Genomic DNA, 19,454 nt, shown 5'->3' with positions numbered 1-19,454 from the left:
ATTTAAAGTGACAGGGTAGGGGAGATTTCTTACCCAATGAGAAGATCAGAAGATGGAGGTTTCAGCTTTCCTCTTCGTGGTCAGCGATCTCTAAGGGGCTAAAATTCTAGCTAGTCTGTCTAAAATATCTAATGAGTGGTCACCAATAAATTATAAGCTTTAGCAAGAGTTAGACTTTTAAGCATTTATTAAGGAGAATAAGAATTTGGTGAAGAGAAAGAGAAAGGTCTAGATTCATCTATTAAAGGGAGAGCACATTTCTAGCTCCCTTCTCCACCTGAGTCCTGAGGAAAGAGAGCCAGAGTGTCCGCCTCACCTCCTCTTTCTCCCACAAGCAAACATCACTTCCTGATGCCAAAGAAAAGTCGCATGGTCTTGCCCTCAGAGGCCTTCTCCTCATGGTGGAGCCCTACTACAGTAAGTCTCCAGCAGGTGGCATCATTCCAATTGTTACACTTTGTTAGATGTCACATCACACTACTAACTTCCACTGAGCTTGCAGTCCACTGAAACCCTCATATCTTTTTCAAACTACTGTTAAGCCATACCATTTCAATCCTATATTTGTGAAGTTGATTTTTTGAACCCAGGTTGAAGACATTTATGTTACAATTCACGCTAAGCTTTCATAATCATCCTTCTTTTGTCTTTTGCAGATGTCCTTTGAAAATTCAAATTTATTGGAAAGCTCTATAGGTAGCCATGTTAGTTTCTTTAGATGTTGCTTCCCCTAAACGACATCCCATTTTCAAAGTGTTTTGCATGGTGCCTGGTGATTAAGGCTTTCATCAGTTCCACTTTACCATGTGGCTCTTCTTTGTTGGTTAAAATTAAATCCAAGGTGGAAATTTCTTTCATTGTTTCCTCTATCATCTGAGAGGGGCAGCTAGATGGTGCAGTGCATAGAGCACTGGCCCTGGAATCAAGAAGACATGAGTTTAAATCTACCTCAGACATTTACTACCTGTGTGGTCCTGGGCAAGTCACTTTAACCCAATTGCCTTAAACAACCCAAGCCATCTCCAGTCATCCTGATATATATTTTGCTACTGGACCCAGATGGCTCTGGAGGTGAGTGAGGTTGGGGACCTTGCACAGCCCTCCCTCACTTAAATCCAATTCAGTGCAAGTCATAACATCACTCCAATGTCATGTTCCTCTTCGAGTACTAAGGACAAACAACAAGTTGTTAAGATCATATTGCGGGGCAGCTAGGTGGCACAGTGGTTAGAGCACTGGCCCTAGAGTCAGGAATACCTGAGTTCAAATCCAGCCTCAGACACTTGACACTTATTAGCTGTGTGACCCTAGGCAAGTCACTTAACCCCAACTGCTTCCACCACCCCCCCAAAAAAAGATCATATTGGATACTTTTCTTTTATCAACAAAAAGTTCCAGCAAATCTTTTCAGTAGTAATTCATTCTTCTGTATTAAGCATGGTCTTCTTTTTCAAATTCAAGTATTTCTAAGGGAGATAAGCCATACAATAAACAGCTATGAAAGGTCATTTGGTTCAAGGTCCTCATTTTGCACATGAGAGAACAGGTTCAAAGAGCCAAACTTGGTCAAGATCACAGAGCCAGTAAATGTCAGAGTTGGGATGTTTTTCCTATTTTTCCCCAATGTTTTTCTGTTGTATCACGCGGCCCTTGACAACTTAGTATGAAATAACTAATGCATCTTCTACTGGGAGACCAGGGTAGCATGAAAATATTTAGTACCTTGTGAGTAGGATGCCGAAAAGGAAGAAAAAGTCCCAGAGAAAAGCACCAAACCAAATCTGTCCTGACAATCCCCCAAAGCACTTCTGCTATGTTCTAAAAATAAAGGTGGCTTGAATAACCTTAAAGTGAGCAACACAAACCAGTTTCAGGTTAGGTAAACTCAGTTACTGCCCTAAAGAGGAGCCAACTTCACTGGGGAACCAAACCAAACCCCTTGGGAGCTTCCAGACTACAACCAACTCAAAACTAAAAGAAACATTTTTAATCCTCTCCTCTGATTCCCTCAGCTGCTACTCACTATCCAAGTTATTTTGTATTTACTTAAAACTTTACTTTAAACCACATGTAGTTTCTTGTAATAGAATGTAAGGTTCTTGATAGACGAGACTGCTTCATTTTTTTTGTCTTTGGATCCTTAATGCCTGGCACCTTTAATAAATTCTTATTGATTGATTAATTTAATTTTCTCAGTATATTCATTAGTTCATTCCATGGTTTTGGTCCTGTCAGAGGCAGAAGATGGGACGAGGCAAAGGGGAAATAAACCTGAAACCATTTCACATAGATACTTATTAGCAACTGTAATAAAAGGTCTTATGAGAGAAGACATTGATACAAATGAGAATGTCAGAGGTTTTCTGTGTATTTCCTTTGTGCATGTTTTACCTGTCCCTCATTATCATGATTGTGAGAAATTATCTATTCAATTAGTTATAAATTGTTGGATCGAGGTAACACTTCTGGGGCAGCTAGGTAGCATAGTGGATAAAGCACCAGCCCTGGATTCGGGAGGACCTGAGTTCAAGTCCAACCTCAGACATTTGACATTTACTAGCTGTGTGACCCTGGGCAAGTCACTTAACCTTCATTGCCCCACCAAAAAAAGATTTAAAAAAAAAAGGGTAACACATCTATCCCTCCCATTCCTCTCCTAAAAAAGTAAAAATAGGTAAATGTTACCTATATTTTACCTAAGCTCAATATCTTCAAGTGGGGGGAAAATTATTATCTTCCTAACTTTCCCTTTGGGCTCTATCTTCCAGGATATGAAAGAAAAGAAAACCTTCCTGTGTTATTTCTATATCCTACTTTTTTCTTAATTGAACATGAAAACATATGAAGATAATTATAACCACACTTGGAAAGTGAAGCTAATCTCTCTATTCCTTGTAAACCCCTTTTATAGTACATTGGGAGAGTATGCATAAAAATGAGGCTGTGCTTTAGCACAGTCTAGGAAGTATGTGAACATGAGGAAGTTTAAGGATGTAGGACATCTAAAGTGTTCTTATTCACCATATACCTGGAAATGATCCCCATCTAACTCAGTAACTAAAAGAGTAATCTGAAAAACTATTTTTTTAAATATTCAACCATTTCAGAAAAAATTCACTTTATATATTGAGATGCTATATGTTGTACTATGTAGAAATGTTTATTCTTTAAACCAAAATTCATGTTATAACTACACAAATCATGTCATCTCTCTAGATGAGAGAGATTCATTATACAACAGTCAAGTTTGCATCAGAAATATAGACAAACATCTACTATCTGAAAATGTTTAGCTTTATTGTTACTAGTTGTTTAAGATTTCAGGGCAGGGGTAGGCAATTGGGGTCAAGTAACTTGTCTCTGAGTTAACAATGTTTTTAACCAAATTTTTGGTCCTCAATTTTTACATCCAGCACCAATTTCTATCTCAAATTCCAGTCCCACATGCCCAACTGCCTATTGGACATCTCCAAGTGAAATATCCCTTGGCATTCCAAACCTCAGTGTATATAAAACATTTTATTTCATGAAATAAAAACTTTTCCAAACTTCCCTCTTGCTGTTGAGGACAATCTTTCTAGTTATCCAGATATGAAACCTTAAAATCATCATATAACCTTCCTTCTCCCTCACTCCAATGTTCAATCATTTGACAAGTTCTGTGGACTCTACCTGCATATCAGCTCATGTATTCATATGTGCATACATACATACATACATACATACATATCCTTCTGTCCACATACCACCCCATTTCAGACCCACACTACCATTCACTCAGACTTGTAAGACGCTTCTAACCAACCTCCCAACCTCCTGTCTCTCCCTTATCCAGTCTGCCACAAATGAATTTTTTTCTGAGTGGATGAAGCTACTGTTCCTCACCAACCCCAACCCCCTGCCCTAGTTGTACTGCTGCTAATTTAGTGGATTTTAATTATAATAAAGAATACAAGAAAAAAAGTTAGAATGCATTACTCTGATGTCACATTTTTGGCAAGTTGGCATCCCATTTAATGATAATAGAATAGGAGTAGGACCTGCAACCGTGGCTACTTTGGTAACTCCCGGGTAAGGGATTTCCCTTGACCAATGCAGGCTGGTACCTTCTGTGCAACTTGATGTCTTAAGAGTTGCCAGGAATACTGGGAAATTAAGTAGCACAGACAGTATGTGTCACAGGTGGGGCCTAAACACAGTACTTTTGGGCTTTAAGGCTAGCTCTCTATGCAGACACTGCCTATAGTATTATTACTACTAATAATTTTAAGATGCAGTTATTGCTGAAAAAGCCTAAAAGTTGAATCTGACATCTGTATCAGAGCCAAATCTTCTCTCACAGGTGAAGAGAAACAGTATTACAGGGCAAATAATGGTCCTCTAAATATAACAATAAAAATTAAAATTTTCAAATGCTTAATATTTCTAGGATACTTATAGGGTACAAAGTGATTGGTTCTGTCACCCAAAGCCAAAAGTAGTTCTACCAATTAAAAAAAAATTATCACCAATAAGGAATATTGAAAGTCGTGACAAGGATAAAGTAAATTATAGATCTTTCCACTTGAAAATTAGTCATTTTCCTAGGACCTAACACAGCAGGACTAGATTCACTTTAATTACCTAGCTGTGAGTTTGGGAGAAGAATTTTAAGTACTGGATTTTACCACCAGAGGGAGCCCAAGGATTCAATATTGAGACAACCAATCAAACCCCTTGGCTAAAGAAATGGATTCTCTCCAAGTATTGTCAATTTGCACTGGTTTTGAATGAATGCAAAATAAAATACAGGCAAATCTGCTAAAGTTTATCCTTTCTTTGATGTGTATGTGACTTTATCCTCAGCACAGATCGTTTTGATATGTTCATGAATATTATTTCCTTATACTGAAGATGATTGGCAAAAACATTCATAGGTTGAGATCTTAGCAACATATAGGATATGACTATAAACTATTATAATTTTTTCAAATATACTTCAATATTTTAAGGACCTGTGTTTCATCAGTATGGACACTCCCTCTACTAATTGAGATTAAAAACCTTGCATGCTTTATGTAGTCCTTATGCTGTGAATGAAAAAAATTAATAATATAGTGACTAATATGCTTATGTTTCTATAAATTTAGCTGTTAACCTGGTCCTATCACAACAGACAAAATAATAAACCATCCCTAGAGTCATACTCAAAGTCTTTTCAATGGCTTCACAAACCCTAATGAATTACACAGATATGATTGTTGTTCAGTCTCATCTGATTCTTTGTGACCCCATTTGGAGTTTTCCTTGACAAGGATACTAGAGTAGTTTGCCATATCCTTCTCCAGCTCATTTTACAGATAAAGAACTGAGACAAACAGGGTTAAATGACTTGCCCCGGGTCCCACAGCTAGTAAGCATCTGAGGCCAGATTCGAACTCAGGAAGATGAGTCTTTCTGACTTCAGGCCTGGCACTCCATTCACTGTACAACCTAGCTGTCCTGATAAAAAGAAATTCATTTGCAAAACATCAGGAGGATGACTTCAGAGGAGACTAAAGGAAGTTTGCCTCACAAAACAGCAATAAAGCCAGTAGAATGAAAGAGTAAACAGGAGGAATGGCATGAGACTCGATTAAATCAGATCATCTTGAGAGCATTATTGGCATAACTAAAAGAAAACTAAATAGATGGAAAATGGAAAAGATTTGCTAACATTTCTATGGTGATATATTCTCATCATTTGTGACACAGAACTACTCTATTTTGACTCTAAAACCTTAATACCCAACATTCTACATGAGAAAATAGAAATCACAATTAGGAAGATGAAGTCAGGATGGGATGCTCAACGAAAGTATTTCAATACCTTAAGCATATCTGTGATCTCATGTTGCAAGTATTTTCTCCATGAATGTGGATTTAAACTCTTTCAGCCTTTCTTTGAAGGGTCAGAGGATTTGGGCTCCGCATCAGGATCCTAGCAGCATCCCCTGAACATCTGATGGCAGTGTCTGCATCAAAAGACAAAAGACAAACTATACATACTGACTCTATAAAGAGTCGGGCAGAAAACGACATATCAGACCTAAGGGAAACTGTGAGAGTTGCATGAAGGGAAGAAAAGGAATTCTAGCAAAAGGACTTCCAGGGGCTATGATGATCACCTTTTCTGCATCATGAACTCTAAGTTTGAGCCCAATCTCTGTAGACTCTATGTGTACTTGCGGGAAAGTATCTCTCAAACTTTGGGGAAAATATTTTTGTACCACCTGTTCTTACTATACCTAAGGTGTAAGTAATCAGTTGTTTGATCTTCCTTCTTGAAGAGGACCATGACAGTGATGTCATGACTTGCAGTGAATTGGATTTTAGGGAGGGAGGGCTGTGCAAAGTCACCAGTCTTACTCTCTCCTCCAGAGCCACCCCAGTCCAGTGGCAAAATATTCATCAGGACAACTGGAGATGGCCCTGGATGTTTGAGGCAATTGGGGTTAAGTAACTTGCCCAGGTTCACACAGCTATAAGTATCTAGGGCTATATTTGAAGGTCTTCTTTTGTAGGGTTTTGTGTGTATTGTGTGTGTGTGTGTGTGTGTGTGTGTGTGTGTGTGTGTTTGGCAATATTTGAAAGTCTTCTTAACGCCAGGTCTATTGTTCTATGCACTACATCACCTAGCTGCCCAGAGCTGAGGTTCATCTTCAGGAAAGAAATGAAAGCAGTCTAAACTCCCGTTTGATAAATCTTCCTTGTCCAAAGTAGACTGTCTTAGTGAGGTAGTCATTCTTTCCTTACTTATGGTGACCAGCCAGTTACACTTCCCAGATTCCTATTTGGGTTTTATTCAAATGAGTGTCTGTGAACAATGGTATTGAAGTAGTTTTTGTCTCACTGGCCTATTCAAATGTATATTAGCTATTCAAGTTATCTGTCCATTTCTAATATTCCTTACATATGAAAATTGTTCCTATTTATAGTTCTGTGTGTGGATTCCTTTTCAGTGACCTCAGATTTGCTAAGTCTCAACAGGGAACACTATTATACAGTATTCAGTAAATATCACAGTGCCTGGAACACAGTAGGTGCTTAATTATTGACTGACTGATTATATTACTTTCTTTTTTTTTTTTTTTTTGCAGGGCAATGAGGGTTAAGTGACTTGCCCAGGGTCACACAGCTAGTTAAGTGTCAAGTGTCTGAGGCTGGATTTGAACTCAGGTACTCCTGAATCCAGGGCCGGTGCTTTACCACTGTATCATCTAGCTGCCCCATATTACTAATACTATCTAGAAATCTATGTGAGTAGCAGGTTTATTACATTACATTACCAAACAAAGATCTAGAGATTTGGGCCCCTTGGCACCCTGCTCTCTACCTCTCCATCTCCAATCCACTGGGCTTTGGAATCCCTTCTGAGCCAGAAGTATTCCATTGGGTGGGTGAGTGGGTGAGTACGGGTGAGTGAGTGAGTGAGTAGAAAGTAATAGCAAGTTACTTTACCCATTGTATTGAGCTGGCTCCAAACTATGCTTCACACCCTTTCAGCCATCTGCGAGGACACTATAGCCTACTCAGCATGGACATTTTGCCAGCTGTCCTGCGGCTAAAAGTGGAATCCCTCTATTGCCCTGACCCCCCCTTAAACTTTCTCTACTTCTTGCTCTTGATCTGGGAATAATATGCAAATCAAAATGACCATTATTATGAAAAAGGACACAACAATCTGATACTCTTATAATTTCATTCACTGTCCCTGAGATTGCCTTGATTAAAAGACCACTACTCCCTTATATGTGTTCCATTTCCCCAAGACCTTCTAAAGGTCTTGTCTCATTTTTTGGCACATAGTAAGTACTATATAAATGTTGTTATTATTATGGTTGTCAAAAGGTAGAGACTTCTGTCCAAGCAAAGCAAAGGGTTGTCCGTCTTGCTGACGAGAGCACCATCTGTAACAAATTCTCACTAGGTAACCCTGAGCAAGTCACTTAACCTCCTAATGCCCCCAATTCTCTAAGATTATAATTTGCCCATTGGCATTAGTGGAGATGGTTTCTTTACCAGGAGTTCCCTACACTAGCTCTGGAGTTTAAGAAAAATGAATTAACATTTTTGCTGCTATAATTAATATTAAGCTTGCAGTCCATTACAATGCCCAGATGCTTTTAACCCATACTGTTATTTAGTCACATTTTCCCTACCTTGTACTTGTACAATATGAATCAAAAAAACATTCTGGTGAGACTAGGTCCCAGCTCTCCAAGGGGTATGGCAGACATGTAGAAAAATTAATTAAAATGAATGATGAATCGATCCCTAAGTGAAACACTGAGTACCAATTTTTTTTTTAACCAACCTCAATGTGCATGCTTAACAAGTTTAATCATGAGTGGTGTATTCAAAGGTGGCTTGGTATAGTTTTGTTCATTCCTAAAGAGCTCGAGTTCATTATGTTCTCCTATAGATAAAACAACGTAAAGTCCAGCATTCAGAATCCACTCAGGGGGCAGCTAGGTGGTGCAGCGGATAGAGCACTGGTCCTGAATTCAGGAGGACCTGAGTTCAAATCCAGTCTCAGACACTTAACACTTACTAGCTGTGTGACCCTGGGCAAGTCACTTAACCCCAATTGCCTCACCAAAAAAAAAAAAAAAAAAAAGAATCCACTCAGGCTACTTACTGGATCTTAAGTGTGCTGTGGCATAATTTGAATCAAAACCAAAGGAGTCATGGGTACTTGTCCTTGTAACAGAAGCCTTTTCCAGCATCCTTCTATTTGCCTGCTAACTAACCTATCTCATAAGCATGAGAACCACACATCAGTATTGAAAACCCAATTCTATTACTTAATAAGCACTGTATAAATTGTCTTATGCGGTTTTAAGTTCATAATGCTAGAGAAAGAAGTGAAGATCTAGATTCAAGGTCACAAGGCTAGACTGTAGCACTCAGAAATAATAAAGACTGTCTGCTTTTTTGTCATATTTAATAAACTTAGAAGCAGTGAGTACTAATCAGGCAGTAACATGGTAATTTATGTGCCCCAAAAAAGATTTGAAAATTGCATTCCGAGTTTTAGTGTCCAACTGAGGACACATGATATTAGACCTTTCACAAAATAAATACATCTATACTATGAAAAAAGAGTTTTCTGACACTCAAAGTATGTTCAGATATAAAACCTATAAAATCTGCACTAGTGTTATTTCAATGCGGTCCCAGGAGGTAACTGCAGGTTCTCTAAGACCATGGTGTAACTCACATAGAAAGAGATCCCTGCAGGTCTCACAGTGACTTAGAATAAAGTTTTTTTAACTGTGTGTTGGACCCCATAAGGGGTTAAATAACTGCATATGGGAGTCTCAAAAAATTTGGCAACAGTAAAAGGTTATGCATACCTATTTTATATACCTATATACCCAGGGTTGGGTAAAAATTTCTTGGGCAAAAAGGGGTTGTCAGTGGAAAAAGTTTAAGAAGCCCCTCAGTAGCTGGGAGACAAGGTGTATCTGTTGCCTATGAGGATGAGCCTAGCAGCTGAGGAACACTCAGTGGCAAATGAGACTCCAAGACAAGACCTTGGCACTCCTTGAAAGAGCAGATCCCCAGGAGTATCCCAGGTACCAGAAGCCAGTCTGGTTGGAGTAAGTGGGCTGGGGCTGGGCTATCCTCCCTCAAAGAATTCAGAAGTCCCTGCCCTCTGCCCCCTGGAGCCTTTACTCATGACTGAACATAAGAGGGGATACAGCACCTACTATGTGTGAGGCTCTGGGCTAAACACCTTTACAAACTGCTTGTGATCCTCACCTTAACCCTTCGAGGGAGGTGCTCTTATTATCCCAATTTTACAGATGAGTAAACTGAGGCAGACAAAGGTGAAGTGCCTTGGCCAGGGTTACACAGCCATTAAGTGTCTGAGACCAAATGTGGACTCTGGTCTTCCTGACTCCAGGTTCAGTGCTCTCTCCACTTCACCAACCAGCTAGCAGGGGCTCCAAGATCAAGGGCACCCAAAAAGTGGAACACTGTCCCTGAGGCTGCTCTTAGGGTCCCAGGGGCTCTGTCAGCATTGTCAAGTGGCATTGATTAGACACCTACTATATGACTATGTCAGGCCCTGTGCTAAGAGTGTAAAGACTGGCAATGACAAGGTCCCTTACCCTCCTGCCCTCAGTGGGTTCTGTCTTGGAGGGGAGACAGATAGCATGGACCAGAGACTCCCTGAGTCACAGAGGATCTCAGGCCATCCAAGCCACCCTTTACCTTAACATCAGGCATGGAAGGAAAGGGGACATCCTGCCCCAGTCCCTGAAGCCGCCCATTCCTGTGAGGGAACCACTGTATTAGGTGAGGGTGATTCTCACGCAGAGACAACATCAGCTTCATGTGTGGAGTAGGGAGAAGGAAGTGCCAGTTCAATGTATTAGATATTTAAAAAGAAAAACAACCTTGCAAACTAGACAAGAGTGACATTCTCAGGTATAACCTTTTTCCTGTTCTACCATATTCTTGGAGATGCCCATATTATTTGTTAGGTTAAGAATTTTTTTTTTAATTTTTTTTAAAAAGCTCTTAGAAAACCACAAATTACATTATCTATGTTATATTGCATCTTTATTTTATTAAACACTTCCCAATTACATTTTAATCTGGTTCTGGGTCTTTGCAAACGCCTGAGTTTGATACCACTGCTCTAAGACTGTTAATGATGTACAAATTTGGCAGTTCCTATCAGGCTGGAAAGTCTTGAAAAGTATCTGGACTAGCTAAACTTGGGGAGCTGTGCACCTGGAAAAGCATGGTGGGGGGGAACTACCTGAACTTCTTTAGACACCCCCCCCTCCACAAATGCAGCCAACCCCTTACACCAGGGCTTGATTTATTGTTTTGTTAATTATCTAGACCTAAGAAAGTGATGGAGAAAATGTTAATGAGGCAGATTCAACTTTAAAGCGCCTGTGTTTACAATTTCACATTGACCCAGATGGGCTTGTCTTCTACTTAACTCCTTGGGCAAATCAATTTAATTAGGCCTCAGTTTCCCCATTTGTCACTGGAGAGGTTAAACCTACGATGATCTTTAACGCCTCTCCTTCAGTCCTCACCCCTTCCTCTTCTTCCCACTCTTCCCACCTATTCCACTCGCCTCCACCACCCCGCGGCTCAGTCAGGCTGAGGAGCCGAGGTGGCACTCCATCCTCCCGGTTCTCCCCCAGTCCCTTCCCGAGCCCGCGCTTCCGCCGCCTTCCTATCCCCCCCCCCACCTCCAGGCATTTTGGATCGGTCTCCATAGAAACAGCGGGGTCGAAGGTACGCGCTCGGTGAGGACACGCGCGCGCGCGCAGGAAGGGGGTCGGGCTCGTTCCAGCCTTCTCTCTCCTTCCTTCCCTCCCGCGGGCGGGCACCCGGGCTCCGGTCCCGGCGCGTGCCGCGGCGGCTCCACCGCAGGGCCCGTTGCGGGCTCCTTCCCGGGGTCCCGGGCCGCTCGCGAGGCGACATGCTGAGGCGGAGTCTGGAAAGCCGGTAACAACTACACACACTCACCCAGGACCCGAGGGGAGGGGGCGGGGAGGAGACCCTGCCTGGGTCCAATACTGGGAGGCCCAATAGACCCTTCTTCCTCCTTCCCTCTGCTTCTCTCTCCCTCCGTCCTTGCCTCCCTTCTTTCCTTCCTTTTCCTTCTTCCCTTCCCCTTTTTCCGCCTTTCCTTCCCCGGAAGGGATCTTCAGGACGTCCCTGCAGGACCGAAGGCCCACCAGGCCCCGGTCGGCGGGTCTCGTCCAGGCCCCGCGGGGGTCCTGAGGCCTAAGGGCGGTCTCCAGCCGGGAGGGAAGGGAGAGTCCCCTTTCGAGGTGGGGGGGAGGGAAGAAGGAGGGGCGCCCGCGAGGCCTCGTGCGTGTGTTTGTGCGTGTGTGCCCGCGTGTGCCCGCGTGCCGCCGCCGCCCTCTCCAGGGACGCCCAGACCAGACAGCTGCAGGATGCGGTCTCCAACGTGGAAAAGCACTTCGGGGAGCTGTGCCAGATCTTCGCGGCGTACGTGCGCAAAACGGCCCGGCTGCGGGACAAAGCCGACCTCCTGGTGAGCGAGATCAACGCCTACGCCGCCACCGAGACGCCCAACCTCAAGCACGGCCTCAAGAACTTCGCCGACGAGTTCGCCAAACTTCAGGACTACCGGCAGGCGGAGGTAGGAGGGGAGCGGGGCGCCCGGCGGCGGGGCCTGCGCCCGAGCGCGCCGGCTTCTCTTTGTGACATTGACGATGGCAGAAAATATTCAGGCTGGCGACGCTGGGCGACCCTAGGTAACCGCCCTGGGAAAGCAGACAGGCGGCCGCAGGGAAAGGGCCTGGCATTCCAAGCAGTTAAGTTCGTGACACGTTCATTAAGCGCCTACTATGTGGGAGTACCCCACCCTACAGCCCTCTGATCAGAGGGGAGAGGCGGGAAGCTAGGCTTGAGTTAGCAATGCGGTGATGAGAAGAGGAGGGATAACCTTGTCCTGAGAGGGGTCTCTTGTCCCTTAGAAATCAGGGGGCAAAGTAGAGTGAGCTGGGTCTGGTACCTTTCGCAAATGTCTGCTTCTTTCTGAGCCTCAGGTTGCTCGTGGTGTTTTTTTAAGTAACCTGAGGCTCAGGAGATTGTCCTGTGTGTAACCCTGCCAGTTGTAAATCCTTGGTTCCTGGGCTGTAGCATTGCCCCACTTCCTTTCACAAATTTTTGGTTGTGACTGTAAAAGAGAGCCTATGTCTAAGTGTACAAACTTTGTTTGGGAATGAGGGTTTATATGACTGAGTGCAGGGTAAGAGAGGCCAGTCTTTTGCTGTCTCTTCTACCCCTTGGCTTGCCCCAGCAAATTTATAGATGTGTACCAATCAGAAAAAGGTTGAGATTTCTTGATTTATGTCATGAGTACCTGCTGACTGTGTAATAATCTATTGATGATTTTATATTATTTTTTTATACCAGGGCAAAGAGCTTTTACTTGAATTATTTTATTTATATTCCTACTATTGCTAAAGGTATTTAGAGGATGGACAGGTAAATTGGTCATTCAGAATTGTGTTTCCCGGATGGTTTTGTCTTCACTAGAATACATTTTTCATTTGTAGATAGATGCCTTCTTTTCTTAATCTATTACAATTCAAACATTTAAGTACCCACACTGTGCAGAGCACTGTGCAGTACTGTACAGTACTTCCCATGATTTCTCAGACTTTGTATTTAGGTGACATGTTATGGTACTTATACAAATTACTGTCTTCTTATACAGATTCCTATACGAGTCCTTTTTGCACATTGTATTGCAGCAAAATTGCCCTTCTTTCATTCCCCACACACAACATATTACTTACCTTTGCATAGGCTGCTCCTCTATCCTTTGTTTTCAAGCTTCACAACCTCAAAGTCTCTTCTACTCCTCTCTTTTGCTTACTTATCCATTTATATCCAAAATCTTGTAATTTCTTGTTTAGCAACTCGCACATAGTCCCTTACTTTCAGCTCACAAAACCACCACCCTAATTTAGGCACTAATCAACTCTTGCTCGAACAATAGCAGTAGCCTTTTAGTTTGTCTTCAAGGCTTTTCTCACCCTAGTATACCACCTTTAGCACAGGTGCCAAATTGATTTTCTTAAATCATAGGTCTGATTATATCACCTCTCTAATCACTAACCTCCAATAATTCCCTGTTACCTCCATGATTAAGTAATAGAGTCTCTTGTTTCACATTTAAAGCACCTCACAACCTGGTATCATCATCCGTTTCCAACCATATTACATTCTACTGTCTATCACATATCTTAAGATCCAGACATACTGGCCTGCACACTGCTCCTCAAATCCCATCTCTGTGCCTTTGTATTGCCTGGTCCCTGTGCCTGCAGCCTTTTTCCCCCAAACTCCCAATTCATAGCATTCCTGGTATCCTTTAAGACTCAGTTTGAGTAACACCTAAGGGCAGGTAGGATAGCTCAGTGGATAGAGTGCTCAGCCTGGAGTCAAGAAGATCTGAGTTCAAATGTGGCTTCAGACACTAGCTGTGTGGGCAAGTCACTTAACCATGTTTGCCTCAGTTTCTTCACCTGTAAAATGAGCTGGAAAAGGAAATGGCAAACCACTCTAGTATCTTTGCCAAGAAAACCCCAAATGGGATCATAAAGAGGCTGACATAACTGAACAAGTGGCAAGTAAGGTTACCTGGTTTATATAGGTTGTCTCCTCTAATTTCTTAAGAGCAGGAACCTTTTTTTTTTTTTTTGCTTTTTCTTGTCTCACTAATCACAGGGCCTAGCACATAGTAAGAACTAAATAAAGGTTTATTGATTGATGAATTATCTTATTTGGGATGTCAGTTAACTTTTTTTAAGCACCTACTATGTGTTAGGCACTGTGCTAAGTTCTGGGGATAAAGAGAAAAGTAGAAGATAGTCCTAGCCCTTAAAAAGCTTACAATCTAATGAGGGGGACAACTTGTAAATAAATATATACAAATAAGCTTTATACAGGAAAAATTGGTAATAATCAACAGAGGAAAGGCACTATTATCAAGAGAGACCACAAATGCTTCTTATGAAGGTGGATTTTAGCTGATATTTGAAGGAGGCTAGGGAAGCTAGGAAACAAATGTGAAGAAACAGCATTCCATGTATAGAGAACAGAGAGCCAGTGAAAATGCTTGAAACCCAGGGGATGGAGTATCTCGAAGACCACTGAATTTATTTGAATTGTACATATAACATAAAAGACTTAAAAGTATTTCTGGTGATTGGTCTTGGGATTTGTCTAGAAAAACATATGTTAAACAAGCAGGCATGATTCTTTTCTTAAAAACTGACTTATCTAGTGATTATGCTGAAATAAAATTAGCACTAGATTTAATGTTTACTTTAAAGTGTTTTATTCCTATATCTTGTTTCAGTTATACTTTATAATCTTTGCCGATAGGTTGAAAGACTTGAAGCCAAAGTAGTTGAACCTTTGAAAACTTATGGAACTATTGTGAAAATGAAACGGGTAAGTACGTGGATTTCCACCCTCTGTTACTAACTAGTCTGGCAAAGATTAATCATAAACATATACCAATGATCATTTTATAAAGAGTACATGGAGTGGAGTGAGGGGTCAGGTTATATTTTTTTATAGATTTTGGAAGATGATTGCCTGTAACAAAATGGAATTAGATGAAAGGATTGTTTTTGAAAAATTTTTCAAATTTACAAAACTATACAAATGTAAGACATTCGAATTTTACTTATATTCTATGAAGGGTATTCCAAAAGTCTTAGTACAGTTTTAAGCAATTTAAGCTAGTAAAACCACATTTTGGGAACACCTTTTATGTACAAGTTAGTCATAAAAATATAGGGAATGAAGTTATTTTTAACTATATAATTTCATCTCCCTCCACTAAAGCCCTACCTGCTATGCTGAAATGACTCCACGTTCTTGAAAACAATCCCAATGGATCATAGGTTCTGATAGGTCCTACCAACCTGAAAAGTCTTTGTTTGGCCTCAGCAGTGGACTTTGTATCTTTTGTCTGAGATCTTCAGGATAAATCTTCATATTTTATCAGTGAGGTGACTGAAACCCAGGAAGTGTTGAGTGACTTCCAAGGTCACATAAATGGCAAACCCAGAATTCTAACTTCATTGCAGAAGCAGAGCTAAGGATGAAAAGGGTCACCACCAGAGAATTCGTATCCAGGTCATAATCACCTTTGAAGCAACTCATTAAGCCATCTTCTAAGGCAGGACAGAGTTGTCATCTAAATCTTTAGAAGCAAGATCTTTCTGAGTGGATGATAGCAAGATTCTTAAAATATTACAGAAATAGCATTAGTTTTGTAAAATTAAGAAGAGCCTTATACATCTGTACATGTGCAAAGTATGCAAGTCTGAATTCTTTTAGTAAAAGTATTCATATTAAGCAAGGGACTTTTTCCTATTATTGTAGCTCCGAGTTAATGGGTAAATAAAGCAGTAACTTACCAGAAAGTAAATATGTCTACAGGAGGATCTCAAAGCAACCCTAACAGCAAAGAATCGAGAAGCTAAGCAGCTAACTCAACTAGAAAGGACACGTCAGCGGAATCCATCAGATCGGCATGTTATAGTATCCTTTCTATTTTGAAGAAAAAAAAATTATTTTGTAATCTACTTGATAAAAATAGTAATCATCTTTAAAATTGACATTTTAGTTTTTACATTTCTAGTTTGGTTAGAGAATTTAGAGTTCCTACTTTTAAAGGATTTTAGGTTTTGTTTTCCTACTTTAGAAATTATTAATTGTTAAAAGAACACTTTAATTGATTCCCCATAACAATTCTCTACAGCATTTCTAGAAAATCTGCTATTGTGTATCTTTTTTGTATGGTGACAGTTTAAAAAACAACAGGATTTCCATAACCCAAGGAAATTTGATGTCCAGAAATATAAAATTGGCTTGTAGAATTCTTAATTTTATATGAATTGGCTAAAATCAATTAAAGCACATTATCTTACTTTTACAACCTTTCTCATAATTTTTCCTTATGCTTATTTTTGGGGGAAAAAATAAAAGTTTTCCTAACATAACCCTCAGTCCCATACATACTTTTTAAAATAATTAGCTTCAAAACAATCATCTGTTCTGCGACTAACAGGTTCCTTGAGAAATTTAAGAATAAAGATTCCCTGGGGCAGCTAGGTGGCACAGCAGATAGAGCACCAGCCCTGGATTCAGGAGGATCTGAGTTCAAATGCGACCTCAGACACTTAATACTTACTAGCTGTGTGACCCTGCGCAAGTCACTTAACCCCAATTGCCCCGCAAAAAAAAAGAAAGAAAGAAAGAATAAAGACTCCCATAGTGAAAAATAAAATGTTCAAGATGGGAATTCTAGAATAAAACTGAAAGTTTTCCCATTTACGTGCCTTCCTCTTGAATGTGCTTTATTATTGATGATTTTACATTGAACAGAAAATAAATAGCCTCTGGCTACTTTCTGCTTACCTGTAGAGAAGAAAAAAAATAGCACCATAGTTATCAACACTGTACCTGTCTTCTTTCCCCTTGTAGTTTTTATCTCCTTTTTAAAAAGTTTTTTAAAAATTTTTATACTTTTTTTACATCACCTATATTTCTCACTATGACACTCTATCCTTCCCCTCCCATAGTCATCCCTTATAACAAATAATAAAGAGGAGGAAAAACAGTTCAGAAAAGCTAAAAAACACATTTTTAAAAATCTTAACATTATGTGCATTTTTTCACATCCATAATTCCCTATCTCTGCAAAGAATAGGGAAAGGTATCTTCTAATTTCTCCTTTTTGGGGCCTGATTTAGTCATTATAATTTTAAAGCATTCTGTTTGGATTGATTTTGTTGTTCTGTTTACATGACAGTAATTATCATATGCTTTCCTAATTCTTCTTATTTCACTTAGCAACAGTTCTTCACATATGATCTTTGTCATATCTCTATCATATTCTTTAAGCATTCAGTCCTTCTTTTACCTCTCCACCCCATTATCTCATCTACTACTTTACTAAAAATATTGGGTCCACCTATCCTCCTCAAATACTCCAAATCCCACTATGCCTTCATCCATTCTTCCTCAAGTTAATACTGTCATCTACAACCTTTATCCCAATCTTGCCATCTTCTATTGCTTTGACCATACTCTACTCATCAATCCTATTTTCACTTTTCATCTTAAATTTCTCCTGTACTGGTTATTCCTCCATATACATAGTATGTTTTTAGTTTTCTCTTATAGGAAAAAAAAAGCTTCCCACAAGCATGCTACCCATCAAGTTAAAGTACAGTCTCCTTCCTTCACTGACAACCTTCTACAAAAAGTATACTGATACCACTTCTTCCTTATTCTTATATCTCTTTGATCATACCTTCCTGTGTCTTTCATTGGTTCCTCTTTTTTTTCTCCTCACCCTTAAATGTACACATGGCATCTAAGACTCTATTTATCTTCATACTCTTATCTGTTTTTATATTACCTCACATATAATCTTGCAAAATCACAGTTGGAAGGGACGTCAGAGGTCTTCTGATTAAACTTATACCTGAATAAGAGTCCTCTAATCCAACATATAAACTGAATAAAACTTCTGTATACAACAAAAATTATTATCCACCATTTACTTGACACCTCTAGTGTGGAGAAGCTCATTACCTCCTGAAGGAGCAGGTTCTATTTTGTGATCATTCAGATTTTTTGGAAGTTTTTCCTGACTTGAAACATAAACCTCTGTCTTTTCTAAGTTCTAACCACTGGAGTTTATTAGGACAAGCCTAATTCTTCTTCCATCAGACAGCAATTCAGATATTTAAAACACCTTTCATTTTCCCTCTTAAGTCTTCAGACTAAATATCTTTAGTACATTTAACTAATCCTTAAATGACATGTTCTTAAAGCCTTTCACCATCTTGGTTACACTGCCCTGGATATTTTCTAGGATACCTACAGTCTTCCCAAAAAATCATCTGTAGAATGAATGCAATATTGATATGGTCTGATTCTGCATCAATGAAATCTTCAATGAAGGTATCAATAGGACATTAAGAGGCTTTCACAAGCAATATTTCATAGTACCTCTCTCACACAATCGACTAAAAGATGTAGCAAATACAAGATCCCAATGTGCTTATTGCTTTTCATTATAAAAAGCATGTGATTTTATATTTTTTTAAAATGATACCTTAAAGTCTGTCTTCCAATAGGAAACACTCCTGTCCACATATCAAAATTATGCAACAGAGACAGCCTTGTTCATTGACCCACTCTGATTACAAAAATCTGGTGGAGGATAAAACAAGATTTAAATTCACCAAGGCATTTGCTACTATAATGAGCAGAATCCAAGATGAAATGAGATTATGTATAGGTGGTAAGGTCCTCCAAAGACTCCAGTTTGCAGATGTTATAAGCTTGTTGAATCAAGCCACAGAACATTGCAGAATTTCCTGGAAGAGATTTGTAACCACCAAACATACGGCCTAATCATCCACATAGGGAAAAAAGCAAGTGAAAGAAGAATACATATAATAATAATAGCTAACATTTAGGTAGCACTTACTATATGCCAGGCATTGTGCTAAGCACTCTGCAATTCTCATTTGATCCTCACAACAATCATAGGAATAGGTATTAGTATGTCCTCATTTAACAGATGAAGAAACTTCTAAGTGTCTGAGACTGGATTTGAAGTTGGGTATAAGTCCAGGTCTGGTGCTTTATCCACTGTGCTGCCTAGTTACTTGTTACCCAGATTATAGTATGCAGTTTGAAGGAAAATCTGTGGAACTGATGTGTCAGTATGTATATCTGTATACACAAACTGAAAGACCTGAATTCAAATTTAGCCTCAGATACTTACTAGCTTTGTGACCCTGGTCACTTAAGTTCTGTCTGCTTCAGTTTCCTCATCTATAAAATGGGGATAATAATAACACTTACTTCCGAAGGTGGTT

At 40.0% G+C, this 19,454-nt stretch overlaps 1 protein-coding gene and 1 long non-coding RNA gene across 4 annotated transcripts in view; one reads left to right on the top strand and one right to left on the bottom strand.

The window, feature by feature from the left end:
• Window positions 1-346: 346 nt before the first annotated feature.
• On the bottom strand, window positions 347-11,681 carry LOC122735342. The gene is made up of 3 exons (XR_006354124.1): window positions 11,524-11,681; window positions 5,849-5,993; window positions 347-916 (listed from the first exon to the last, which is right to left on the bottom strand). It is a non-coding gene; the product is annotated as an uncharacterized LOC122735342 (long non-coding RNA).
• CIBAR1 (CBY1 interacting BAR domain containing 1) overlaps window positions 10,797-19,454 on the top strand; it is a 41,365-nt gene continuing 32,707 nt past the window's right edge. The window contains exons 1-4 of one of the 3 annotated variants that reach the window (XM_043976797.1): window positions 10,799-11,502; window positions 11,932-12,166; window positions 14,926-14,994; window positions 15,994-16,095. In XM_043976797.1, coding sequence (XP_043832732.1) covers window positions 11,477-11,502; window positions 11,932-12,166; window positions 14,926-14,994; window positions 15,994-16,095 — 432 coding nt within the window. In that variant the 5' untranslated portion in view covers window positions 10,799-11,476. Of the gene's footprint in view, window positions 11,503-11,931; window positions 12,167-14,925; window positions 14,995-15,993; window positions 16,096-19,454 lie in introns of all 3 variants that reach the window. The other 2 variants (XM_043976796.1, XM_043976798.1) reach the window with 2 other exon arrangements.

Source organism: Dromiciops gliroides, chromosome 1 (genome assembly GCF_019393635.1).
Source record: "Dromiciops gliroides isolate mDroGli1 chromosome 1, mDroGli1.pri, whole genome shotgun sequence".
Taxonomy (NCBI): domain Eukaryota; kingdom Metazoa; phylum Chordata; class Mammalia; order Microbiotheria; family Microbiotheriidae; genus Dromiciops; species Dromiciops gliroides.
Note: the sequence above shows the minus strand (reverse complement) of the source record. Positions and strands in the feature narration are given on the sequence as shown.